This window comes from Myxine glutinosa, chromosome 7, assembly GCF_964187855.1.
Source record: "Myxine glutinosa chromosome 7, kmMyxGlut1.1, whole genome shotgun sequence".
In the NCBI taxonomy this organism is placed as follows: Eukaryota; Metazoa; Chordata; class Myxini; order Myxiniformes; family Myxinidae; genus Myxine; species Myxine glutinosa.
This window is the reverse complement of record NC_136267.1, coordinates 110,200,977-110,213,637: the sequence shown is the minus strand read 5'-3', so window position 1 is coordinate 110,213,637 and position 12,661 is coordinate 110,200,977. Positions and strand designations below refer to the sequence as shown.

The following is a 12,661-nucleotide window of genomic DNA, read 5'->3' as shown; positions in this document are numbered from 1 at the left end:
TAACAATATAACAATAATGGATGACAATCAACAATGGTGATCAGCTTCAATCCGAATCATATTGAATATGTATAAGTCTGTCCCCAAAATATAATTTTGAAGAGTTCACTAATGGGTCATAAATAACAAAAACAAGTTGTTTGGCCACTACTTGGGCACTAAGCAAAGGATTTTGATACATCTTTGGTGATAATTTTCTTTCTGAACCACACCGAAGATGAATCAAAAATTTCCAGACCCAGGTGACTGACCATCCGGGCCTTTGGTCTACTTTTACACAAAATAAATTGGCCACTGTATGTTCTGAAATTTAGATACAACATACATCGGTCGTTATAAATTGATAAACTGCACCTTGGATGGGCAACTGTCTTCTGAACGGCTTCCTCTTACAAATTCATCCAAGAAAACTTTGATGGTATTGAGACCAAAGGGAATAGGAAATGGAGGCAAGGAACCTCCATTGGCCTCCTGTCGAATGACTTGTGTCAACACACTCTCGAAGTTCTCCAGCAGGTCTTTATACTGCAGGGTTTGCAATGCACCCCCCTGGGAGGAAGAAGGCAAATATTCTACCAAATGATAATGGCATGAAGTCATCGATCACATTAAAAAGCAATGGTACAAATAAAGACAAGTGTGTACATCTAAAGCCAATGAAAAAAAACATCTATTGCCAATGGAAGGGGGAGGGAATAGAAGGATGACAAAGGCTGCACATAAGCTTATGCACAAGGGGCTGAAAGAACATGAAGAAAACTAGAACGGCACTCAGTAGAGAGCATACCTCCACCTGGTTGGCCATATCACTCAATGGTGAAGAATCACTTTAAAAAAAAAAATTCTCATATCCGAATCCATAGTCATATCTTCACCAAAATCGAATCGATTCTTCCTTGTCACGCACCCAACCTGTCCAACAAGATTCGTCCAAATCCATCCATAATTTTTTGAGATATCCTGCTATGTATCGTTTTTGGCCTCATTGCCCAATGGTGAAGAATCACTTAAAAGATTCTAGTAGCCGGATCCGAATCCGGATCTTCACCAAAATCTAATCATTTCGTTCTTGTGACATACGCTACATCTCTGCCAAATTTCGCCCGAATCCATCCACAACTTATTGAGATATTTTGTTCACAAACAAACAAACAGACAGGGGTGAAAACATAACCTCCATCCACCTTTGGTGGCAGAGGTAAAATCAGGATTAAAGAGCAATTCAATAAATGAATGAAAGTTGGATGTAGGGAGAGGGGAGAAAACACAACTAGATATCTGCGATCACAAAGCCACTGCTAAGGGCAGGCCTTTCCCTATTATAAAAATGCATTTGGCAGGGATTACAGCTTTCAGGCTTCTTGGGTATGTCTGTATCGACTTTTCACATTTGGATTTGGGGAGTTTCTCCCATTAAAAAAAAAAAAAAAAAAACACCTTTAGAGGCCATTTTTCCCCGCAAAGCGGGGGTTGGCCTTTTTCGGGGACCGTGGTTGTTGTTTTTCGGTCCCCTTTTTGAAGCAATGTTTTACGGCCAGATGCCCTTCCTGCCGCCAACCCTTTTTGTTGCCTTTTACGACAAACAGGGAATTACCAGTGAACTGGTACTCAATTAGCCGACCGGCGACCTCGGAAGGATGAGCAGGCTGAGTCAACCCCCCTGGCGTTAATTCAGCGATCGACTGGGATTCGAACCCAGGATCCTAGGATCCTAAGCCGGCACCCCAGCCGCTAGCCCAACACCAGGGTTCTTCCATTCTTCCTTGCAAATTTGCTAAAGCACAGTCAAGTTGGATGGGGAGTGTCGATGAACAACAATCTTCAACTCTTTCCACAGATTCTCAATGGGATTAAAGTCTGGGCTTTGGCTAGGCCACTCAAGGACTTTCACGTTCTTGTTCTGAAGTCAGTTCAGTGTTGCTTTGGCTGTATGCTTGGGGTCATTGTGCTATTGGAACGTAAATCTTTGCCACTATCTCAGGTCCTTTGCTTTCTGAAGCAGGTTATATTCAAGAATTTGCCTGTATTTGGCTCCATTCATTGTTCCCTCTATCCTTACAAGTCTCCCAGTCCATGCCGCTGAAAAGCATCCCTATAGCATGATGCTGTCACCACCATGCTTCACGGTAGGGATGGTGGCAGATGGGTGATGAGCTGTGCTTGGTTTCCGCCAGACATAGCGATTTGCATTCAGGTCAAAGAGTTCAATTTTCGTCTCATCAGACCACAGAATCTTTTGCCTCATGGTCCTCGAGTCTTTCCGTGCCTTTTGGCAAACTCCAGTCATGCTGTCATGTGCCTTTTATTCAGGAGTAGCTTTCATCTGGCCACTCTCCAATAAAGCATAGATTTGTTAAGTGCTGCAGAGACTGTTGTCCTTCCAGCAGGTTCTCCCACCTCAGTCAAGGAACCCTGTGGTTCTGTCAGTGGTCATTAGGTTCTTGGTCACCTCCCTAACCAAGGTCCTTCTTGCTGGGTTGCTCAGTTAGGGTTTGCGGACAAACAAACAAACGGACCCAAATGCAATACCCTCTCCTCTGGTGAGGGTAATTATATCAATAATAATAATAGCACAATTTCAATGTTATTACAAAACAATATTAATACTAATAATATATGAGCCCTCCCCAAGCGGGTTTACTCCTTGGACAAATGTTGTGTTTACGTGCATAAATGATAATAGCACAATTATTGTGTGGTTTTCTTGTGGGGCACCCCTACCAGAGGTAAAAAAATAAAATAAACCACAAACATGTATTATTACCTTTTTTAACAGTCGCTACTGCTGTTTAACACTAAACTGAAAGGGAGGAAACCCGACATTCTTGAGGCATTGTATGCTTATCACATCTGTGCCTTTGAAGATCGATGTGTTGTCAGGAATGAAACGTATTGCATTTAAATATTTATTTTCATTACGCAGAATGAAAACGAATATACAAAGGCTTCAACAGTCTATGTAGGACTACACCGAGTCTAACTAATCACATTATTCTATGCAACTATAAACAAGGAAATAAGGAGGGCATTTGGCCCATTATTGCCGTGTTGCACTCATTATTCCTTCGGTGTAAAATGTCCATTTCTGGGCTTAGATGGTTTTCACCGAGTGTTTACCTTAACCATTCTTCTTCCAAGTGTCCCTCTTTTGTTTCCCTCCTTTCCGCTGTGTTCATGTTTTTATGACTTTGCTTATCTATGACTTGATTTTAGCTAACAACAATCTTCTTCATGCTTTATTGAGGTCAAAATAACCCATTCTTCATCGCATGACCTAACTTGTTTTGGAATGTGCTTACAGCTTAGTTACCATATTGCACCAAATCATAACTCGTGTATCAATCACAGAAACCCTCTTCCTGTGGAAGCAGAAAAATAGCGTACACAGCCCAAATCAACCTACCGGCAGAGGCAAACACATTGTATGAATGTTCTCTTGAAACCTCTGCAGTGCTTTCTTGAAGAGTTGATCCACAATATTTGAAGATTGTATTTTTGATGAAAGCAAGCCGTTTATCTGCAATATGGACAAATGGAGGGAGCAGCAAGAAGGTGGGATGTTAGAAACAAGCTGAGAAAGAAATACAAGAGCAGCTCAAACACATTATGCAACATCACTTTGAAAATAAGCCTCAGGAATGGCTTTGAACCTTCACTCAACCATTCAACTGTTGGCTGTGCAAGTTCGTAGCTTTCCATCAAAATGTTAATAAAACACTCATTGAAATACGAGGTCTCCTCTGATAACTCACTTTTGTTGTGGCTAAAGCATTCATTGCGTGTCTGGTACGTCAGTGGTTCGATTCTGACCCTAGTCGAGTCATATAAACGACTTTTAAAATGGTACGTGCTCCTTCCTCGCTTAACACTCGTATTTAGAGGATAGACAAAAGACTAAACCAGTGGGTTCGTATCCCATGTGTGGAAGGATTTCACATTAAAATGCCTTGCTAACTCTCTACCACCTATCCTGTATTTTACGAGATTGTCCAATTTTATACCAAAGTGTCCCTAGTAACTTTTCATACCTTCCTGTGATGATATTTGTCCCGTAATCTCAGTATTTTGGCTTATTTCAGTCATGATGCAATTTACCATGATGTGCTTGGCTTGTTAAGACAGTGCGACTTTGACATGCTCTAGAAGCCATCTTGGACACCTTTAAATACGCAATTAAAACCTCTTAGCCTATTTAAATACTCAACTACGCCCTTGGTCCCCACCTTTCACCCTGCAAGGAGGCCTATGGCGATGCCTTTGACCAATGCCTGAGTGTCCTTTTTTAACCTTCCAACTATAGAGAGAAAAGTGATGCCACTGGATGGCGTTGACAGCACCCAGAGTATTCCAGGCAGTTACTTCCCCTAGGGTCAACGGATGTGTTTGTCTCATGTGAAAAATCAAGTTCTGCATTGTCTGGTGTCTCCGTTTGCATGTACGTGGGGAATTTATGTGTGACAGCTCTTTCATGAGCCTGCGATCCTATATGTATATAAAAAAGATATTCCTTAGATTAAAATAACTAAAAGATATTGTTATGAATTTTGGGGTAGTGATATATATATATATATATATATATATATATATATATATATATATATATATATATATATACATATATATATATATATATATATATATATATATATATATATATATATATATATATATATATATATAGATTTAGGTAGATCTGCATAGGTAGGTGCTCCGATGATCGTGGGTAGCAAGAACTACTTCGATGTACAGTAAGTCAGGGACCTGTGTATTCCGGATGTCGGATAAGTTGGATATTTGTCCCCGCCACAAGGGCATGTTATTTAGTTCAGGGATTATGTTAATTCCCTTGTACGTCGTTCCCTCTGTGATCATTCCTTTGTCTCGTATGGCAACGCACCATAGACATTAGTTAGGCCCATTAGTTACACCACACACACTACTTAAATTCCCCTCACAACAAAACTCACGGGAAGCCAGTTCGAGGCACTGCCTATAGAACTGCAGCCAGCTACATCACGAACTTGCATAGCAACACTCATCGGTCAGGCAGGCCGAGAGCCACACCCAGAAGGACTCGTGATTGGTCAAGGTAGGGGCAAGAAGCTGGTCACTGAAGGAAGAGACGAGGCGGGACGAAGGCTGCCCGATTGGCAGACTAAGGAAGAACATTCGAGTGGTCGAGAGGTGACGGACTGATTGGTAGGGAGGGCCAGTGACGTCAGACGACGAGCGACAAAACGACTCGCGAGCCGGAATTTTCTTTTTCTCGTTTTGGATGCCATAGCGATGGTCATGGAAGGACATATTCTCTCTCTCCCTTTGTGCTCTCATTTGGACTGTCCTCTTGCGCTTGGACCTTCGGCTTGCCCTGGACTCTCTTCTCTTCTTGCCCTCCGCCATTGCTCTCTGACATGGGACCCTTGCTTGTTGGGCGACGACGGACGGTGGAGAGAGGTTGGAGCACTGACGATCCTCCTTCCCTGCGTTCATGCACTGGACCTCGCGAGCGATCGCGCGGGGATGCGAGGCCTGCCGCAGCAGCGTACGCTGGGCTAACAGCATGCGAACAAGGGTGCGTCGAGGCCTTCTTCCCACCAACACCAGAGCCGCGTCTGGACTGCCTGCTCGAGTTTGGCGACTTTTACGAGAACACTCCAGCGAATAGAGCTAAGCCAGCACAAACACACACCTGGCGCGTTTCTTTTCATATATATTCCTTTGTTCGTTTGATACGTCTGTGTGTAGGAGCGCTCATAAGGGGGTTTTAGTTACTCGCACCTTTCATTGTTCTCGGGTTCCGTTTAATAAATCTTATTTTTGTACACTTTAATTCCGCCTCGGGTTGAGTTAATTTGCAGGGTGAAGACGCCTGCGCCGGCCGTCCAGGTGAGTTGGTATTCTTCCTCCTCCTCCTCGCGTATCATCCGCCATCAATTGAACCGAACGCCTTCATCAACGCTCATTTCCATCCGTGGCTTACTCTCGGTCTTAACTGAGAGCAGTCCACACGACAATATTCCTTAGATTAAACAAATGATTAGATTAAAATGAAAAAAAAAAGACTAAGTAAAGAGTACAGTTCAGAAGATATACACCATATAGAGTCATTACAGTGACCTCGCAAGAAAATCCATCCAATGACTACATTGGTTTTAGTTGTAACTTTTTCGTTCCAAAGACAAAATAATGAGAGGAACACACCTTTTGCAGCAAAAAGTCATTGAGATGATGCAGGTCACTAGAAGAGACTGTGCGCTTTCCTGTAGAATGTTCCCACTGTGCAGATGCTGACGCCTCGCGGCTGATCCGTATGCTTCTCTTACGAGATATCCCGGTTGGTTGTACTGTATCAAGAGGTTTGGTTGCCTCTGGAACAACTTGGGACTCCACAAGAGCTGCAAGAGAAGAATAAGGATCTTCAGAAGAACGTTTTTGGCATTCTTTATAGGAACCAACTTCAAAGCTCAAGATGTACCTTGGCTGGATGTAACTACACCGTGGGACCAGCGTCGAGTTTGCCCATGTTTGCTTGGTTCCAAAAGTGAATTTGTGGACAACATGGTCGAGTCAATGAAGCCTTTCAGTGCAGAGCGAGATCTTAATGATCCTTTCACAACCTTTTTGTCCACTTGCCGCCGGCTGTTCAGAAGGTTTCGAAATCGACTCTTTAATGGACTCCTGTAAGGTAGTGGGAAAAGCAGCAATACATTTTATAGTGTCAATTTATTAGTGCCCTACCAGTCTCACTGGATCAAACCAAAACTAGGCAGTTCAATGGTGAGCACACTAATAACTGAGCTATCCTGCCTCACCCGCACCTCATAATGCCAATTTGGTGGGAGGATATTTCAGACAGCAATGTGTTCACTTCAAATTGACTGGTTTCATTCACTTTTTCATGGAGTGTAATTCAACTGGAATTTAACCCAAGATGGTAAGCATGGTGCCAGTAGTAAATGCTGCATCATGGAGCCTGTTTCCTTAATCATGAAGCAAAGGTATTTTCTGTACTAATGTGAACACAGATTGCATATTTTTCAAAACAGTTGACCTTAGGTGAGGTACCCTAGTGAAAACACCTTTATGAGTTCCCTTCCAAGGAATTTAAATGCAGGATGAGGCCACTAGGCCTAGGCCTGTGCAATGGTTGTCAACCTATGGTTGTCTGTGCACTATGATTTTTAAATGCTGAACATCAAGCAAGGAAGCAGCACGTCCCATTTTAAAGTCTTTGGTATGACTCTGCTGGGGTCGGGTTCGAACTGCTGACCACCCAAACTCAAAGCAGACACTAACCATTACGCTGTCAAGTCTGGTTTGTCACATTCAATTAAATATTAAAACAAGACGGCCAAGTTAAATAAAAAAGAAGGTGAATACTTCACAGATGATTATCAACGAAACAATCTTTTCCACGTGTTTACTTTCCACGTATCAACATTTATAAATAATGATTTCACGATTTCTGTTTATTGTTCACAACAGTATATAGTGGATACCTAAACAAGAGTGAACGATCATTAGCCGTTTTAACTACCATGAAAACTGAGTCTGGAATAAACTTTATCCTTCACCGACTCTTATATTTCACGACAAAACCTACTTGAATAAATGCCGTGTTCACACTGTATAATTTTGGGTTGGCCTGTATGACATTTCCAGCAAAGCTTGGATCCCAGGTTCAAATCCCATATCCTGTAATGATTTGTCCATTAACTACCAATGGCATTGTAATTAATGTAAAAGTACAATGATATCTCATCATGTCCTTGTACAAGTTCCTCCTGTCTTAGAACACTGTAAAGTAGACCAACTCATAGCCAATCACTCGAGCTGTAATCCATGGTCGACAAGGTCAAAATAGAACGGGACTGTCACAGTATAAAATGGAGCGAGGTCCTCACCTGCCATCCCGAGACCTGGTAGGGCGAGTAGGAAGCATAAGGTTAAAGTGTTGAAGATGAAGGCCAGGGATATGATGGGCTTTCCACTCAGAGTCGAGGTTCTCCTGCTTGATGGTAAGCATTCGAAGCAATGCCTCAACCTCATCACCAGACAACTTCTGCTGTACCTGGGGCCTGCATGAAGAGCAAAGGGCACATGACGAGGAAGCAATATCATATGCACATTATTATGAGTAGGACTTGTTAGTTGTAGAGTCTTCTAAAACTTAAACCTCTAAACAACTAATTATAACCCTTAGAAAAATATGTGAAGCATTTATCATGGGATATGAAGATAGTTCATGAGAATCTCATGAGATATGCGTCGGAGCTATTTTTTGTAACCAAATCACCCAAAAAAAAATTTCTTTCTTCATTCTAACACCTTATTTCTCCTTTTCTCCCTCTGCTTTGCTCTATCGTGCCCTCAGTCCTTTCTTTATAATCATCCTTCACTCAGTCTCCCTCAGTAGCTAGTGAAAGGAGTATTGACCTTTGCATGGTCATGTACTTGCAGTGTTCCTTTTAGCATCATGAGCCTAGATCCAGCACACAATGCTTGTGATTGCATTGCTGAGCTCAGGGTCAATACAATAGGAACACCATTTACAACGATTACATGCATGCAGCAGTTACAACCCAATACTTTCTCACTGCTCTTGCTTCCTCATTTGTCATATTATATGTGACATATTATAAATATTATATACACACATATTGATATGATTATACACATATATGTGTTACACATAATGTATATATACAGTATATATATATATATATATATATATATATATATATATATATATATATATAATATATATATATATATATATATATATATATATATATATATATATATATATATATATATTGTAACGATTTTGAGAAGTGTGTAACGATTTTGAGAAGTGTAACGGTTTTTGAGAAGTGTAACAATTTTGGAGGAAGTGAAACGAATGTGAAAACGTTACAATGTGAACGTTACAAACGTACGGTACCACCCTGTAATGTAAATAATGGTCGCAGTCAGCGTCCTAGTTAATTGCATGAAATATACACGCAGGTCACGATATATCTTTTAAATAGTGTATTTCCTTATTCCATGTAGGCTAAGTATGTGTTTTCCCACTAGATTGACTTTGCATTGTATCAAACAAAATAAGCGTAGGCCCTTCCAATTTCCCCAAAACCTCCCTTCCAATTGCCTTCCGCATTTTGGCTGGTTTTCTTCAAACCACCATTGGCCACGAGGTAAGGTTGGGGAAGAAAGGCGTGTCTCCACCTCGTCATAAGAGGAAAGGAGTGAACCAGCCCTAACAGCCAATCAACACCGCGGTGAGTGACCCGGTAGGCGTGCCCTCGGAGTCGGCGGCTTGATTTCGCTCGAGGTGATAAAAGCGACTGCAAGGGACTGCTTTACCAGATGACTGGAGTCTGGAGATGAGCTGGAGATGACCCTGGGAGAGGAGCAAAGAGGCTGCACCAAAGAGAGGCGGTGAGATGCGAAACGCTCCAAGCCAAAGAGGAGAGGTACTCGGCAAGGAGACCAGCTTTGGAGAGACGCGCTGAAGGGAGGGAGACGGCTCCACCCCAGAAGAGGAGCAGGTGTGCCGAACCAGCGCGTAACGTCTACCGCAGTGGAGAAACGACGGAGGTTTCCCGCCAAAAACCGCGAGGAATTGCGAACGGCGGCCTCCCGACCTTGCCTGCCTCTCAAGCGATCCATCTCAAGCCTACCTGCCTGCAATTATCCCCTGTGTAAGTGTGAACGTCCTGTCCTGCTCGTTTGTCTTGGGGCTAAGTAAAAATGAATAGTGTAAGTTAACCATTCGCTGTGTTACTGCTTCTTCCATCCATCGCTGTGTGTGTATAATAAATCTGTTCTTCCTCCGTATTCTTCTTCTTCTTTTTCCTTCTCTTTCGGTCGCTTTAGAGATTTCCCGATTGAATATCTGTGGGGCGATCTGGTCAACGTCGGGTGGAATCGGGTTTTAATCGGGGAGTAACTGTTCGGACGCGGTTAAATACACCACCGCTCGGTCAATATAACATCTAAAAGCCGCGTCTGTAACATTTGGTTGTCAGGAGTTGGATTCGGACCTGGGACTAAATTTGTTAGGCCCAAATTTTGGAACACCAATTGTACTATTAGAGTAACAATTGGTGTCGAGGAGGGAGATCGGACCCGAAATCGGACCCGAAGCGCGCTTAACGCGCTCAAAATTACAAGCTGCCGAAATTTATTTTGTTTTATAAAGCAAAACCCGAATTTTGAGATCGCGCCATGGACAATCAAGGCGATCGGATGTCGGTGGGAGAGATAGACAGGGTGGAATCGACCCAGGACCTCGGGGAAATGTATGTGGAGGAAAGGGAGGAGGAGAACATTGGCAATGTGGTTGAGGGGGTATCAGGTGCACAAAATGGCGCTCTCGCGCACGTGGTATCAGACGCACAAAGTGGCGGCTCGCACGAGCGCGGGGTAGCCGCGCCCGCTGCGCAAATAGCGGGAATTGATGTGCGGGACCTCATGGCGCAGATTAATGCAACCATACTAATGGCAAATATGGGGCTAGAAGCAAAAATGGATGCTCAGGGTGAGCAAATGAGGGTAATGAGGGACGAAGCGAGGGGTACCGGTGAGGAGTTAGACAAGAAATTTGGGAAGTTCGACAATAATTTTGAGGAGTTAGACAAGAAATTTGGGAAGTTAGACAATAATTTTGAGGAGTTAGACAAGAAATTTGGGAAGTTAGACAATAATTTTGAGGGGTTAGACAACGGGATAAAAGAGGTGAGAAATGGGTTAACGGGGGTGGAAAACAGAATGGCTGCCCAGGAGAATCAGTTAGAGGGGGTGAAAAATGGGTTAATGGGGTTAGAAAATAGGATGGAGGACAAATTGCGGGAAATAGGGGAACAATCTGCCAGGGAAATCAAACAAATGGGAGAGCAGATAGAGGAGGTGAAAATCGGGGTAGAAACCAAACTGGATGCTCAGAGGGATGAATTGGGACAGATGAGGGTGGCATCTACAAAAGAGATGGAGGAAATACGACGAGGGGTGAGTGAGGAGGTTTCGGGGCTGCGCGAGGAGGTAAAGCGAGGGGAGAAGCGTATGGAGAAAGAGGTGAGAAATAATACGGCTAAGTTACAAGGGGGCATAGAGGGTCTGACGGAGGAGGTGGAACAGCTGACAGAGGGACAAACTAAGTTAGTGGAGCAGGTTCAAAAGAACACTGCGGTACTAGGAGGGTTAAAGGCGACACAAAAAGAAATTAAAAACGAATTAATAGCGACGCAGAGGCAATGTCAGATGGTACGGGAGGAACTGACAATGAGGGTGGAGGAGGTGACAGAAGTGATGGAGACGAAGGACCGAGAGGTGAGGACGCACATCGAAACGGTTAAGGTGGCGTTAGAGGAAGAAATAGAGGGGGCGCACCGGGAGATGAAGGAGGTAAAGGAAAAATTAGAGGAGGTGGAAGAGGGGGTGAGTGAAATTAAGAAGAGACGGAGGGAAACTAAAAGGGAGATAAAGGAGGAAGTCATGGAATATGTACAAGGTCTGTGTTCAAATCATGATGTGATGCTCACTAACCAAATAAAGAGTTTGCAGGTGGCAAAGGAGGTGCGGAGACGAAGTACGGAGGTGAGTGGCAATGTATATGATGTGGGGAAAGCTTCAGTCGGCTTGGGGATTGGTTTGGATCCGGGTGTTCGTGAAAGGCCGTTGGTGAAGTGTGTGACAGGTCAGGTGTGCGAAAAAAGAGGTGTGCGAGAATGTCCGACCATGGGGTGTGTGAGGAAAAAGTGCACGCCGAGGAGTGAGTGTGCCGTCAAGAGTGAGTTGGTCGAAGCGCGTGTGCGAGGGGGTACATGGAAGCGCGGTGTGGTGAGTGTTACGGAGGGAGTAACGAGAGAGTGTACACCTGTGGTGAGTGTTACAGAGGATGTAACGAGAAAGGGTACGTCTGTGGTGAGTGTTACAGAGGATGTAACACGGGAGGGTGTGCGCGAGAAAGGTGTGTAACGGACGGGTGCATGAGGAAAGAGTGTGCCGTCGAGAGTAAGGGTGAGTGCGCTGTCAAGAGTGGAGGTGAGAGTAGTGAGAGTGACAAGGAGAGTGAGTTGGTTGTGACAGGTGAGCGAGGATGTACACCTGGGATGGAAGGATGCACACCTGGAATGGTAGAGCGTGTGTGGGAAGGCACATTTGAGTTGGTAGTGAGGCACGTGGTAGGGTGTGCGAATGAGAGCACACCTGTGATTGTCACAGAGGAGGCGACGGAGAAAGGGGCGCGAAGAGGTGTGTTGGTGAGGTGTGCGACCAACGAATGTGTGCCAAAGTGTTCGGTGGTCAGGTGTGTGACCAAGTCGGCGAACGGAATGAGTGTACCGAGGTGTGTAAGGAAAGGTACGAGGAGAATGGGAACAGCTGCATGTATGAGCAAGAAAGGGGTAGCGTATGCATGTCAGCGTCCAGGTGAAGCGTCGACGGTAACCGGTTTAGCGGTTAGGGCGACTTATAGCCGAATCGGGCCCTCGGTGCGTGCCGGGCTTCGCGTGCCGCGAGAACCAGCGGGGATCCGAGCCACGGCGGGTTCGAAAGGACCGCCGTGCGCGATCCACGCTGGGCCTCGCGTGGAACGGCCGCGGCCGGGCTCCACTAGGCGGAGCGGGCGGCTGGATAGGAAGGGTCGCTATGGCGACCA

General features: G+C 44.4%; 2 protein-coding genes across 3 annotated transcripts in view; one reads left to right on the top strand and one right to left on the bottom strand.

Moving 5' to 3' along the window:
* LOC137431586 (hyccin) overlaps window positions 1-12,661 on the top strand; it is a 576,074-nt gene that overhangs the window by 206,734 nt on the left and 356,679 nt on the right. The gene's annotated exons all lie outside the window — the stretch shown is intronic.
* LOC137431580 (unconventional myosin-IXb) overlaps window positions 1-12,661 on the bottom strand; it is a 232,539-nt gene that overhangs the window by 35,404 nt on the left and 184,474 nt on the right. For both annotated transcript variants that reach the window (XM_068123054.2, XM_068123055.2), the window contains exons 32-36: window positions 7,905-8,078; window positions 6,476-6,678; window positions 6,202-6,395; window positions 3,404-3,517; window positions 355-549 (exon numbers count right to left, since the gene is read on the bottom strand). In XM_068123054.2, the coding sequence (XP_067979155.2) occupies window positions 355-549; window positions 3,404-3,517; window positions 6,202-6,395; window positions 6,476-6,678; window positions 7,905-8,078 (880 nt within the window). The remainder of the gene's footprint in view (window positions 1-354; window positions 550-3,403; window positions 3,518-6,201; window positions 6,396-6,475; window positions 6,679-7,904; window positions 8,079-12,661) is intronic.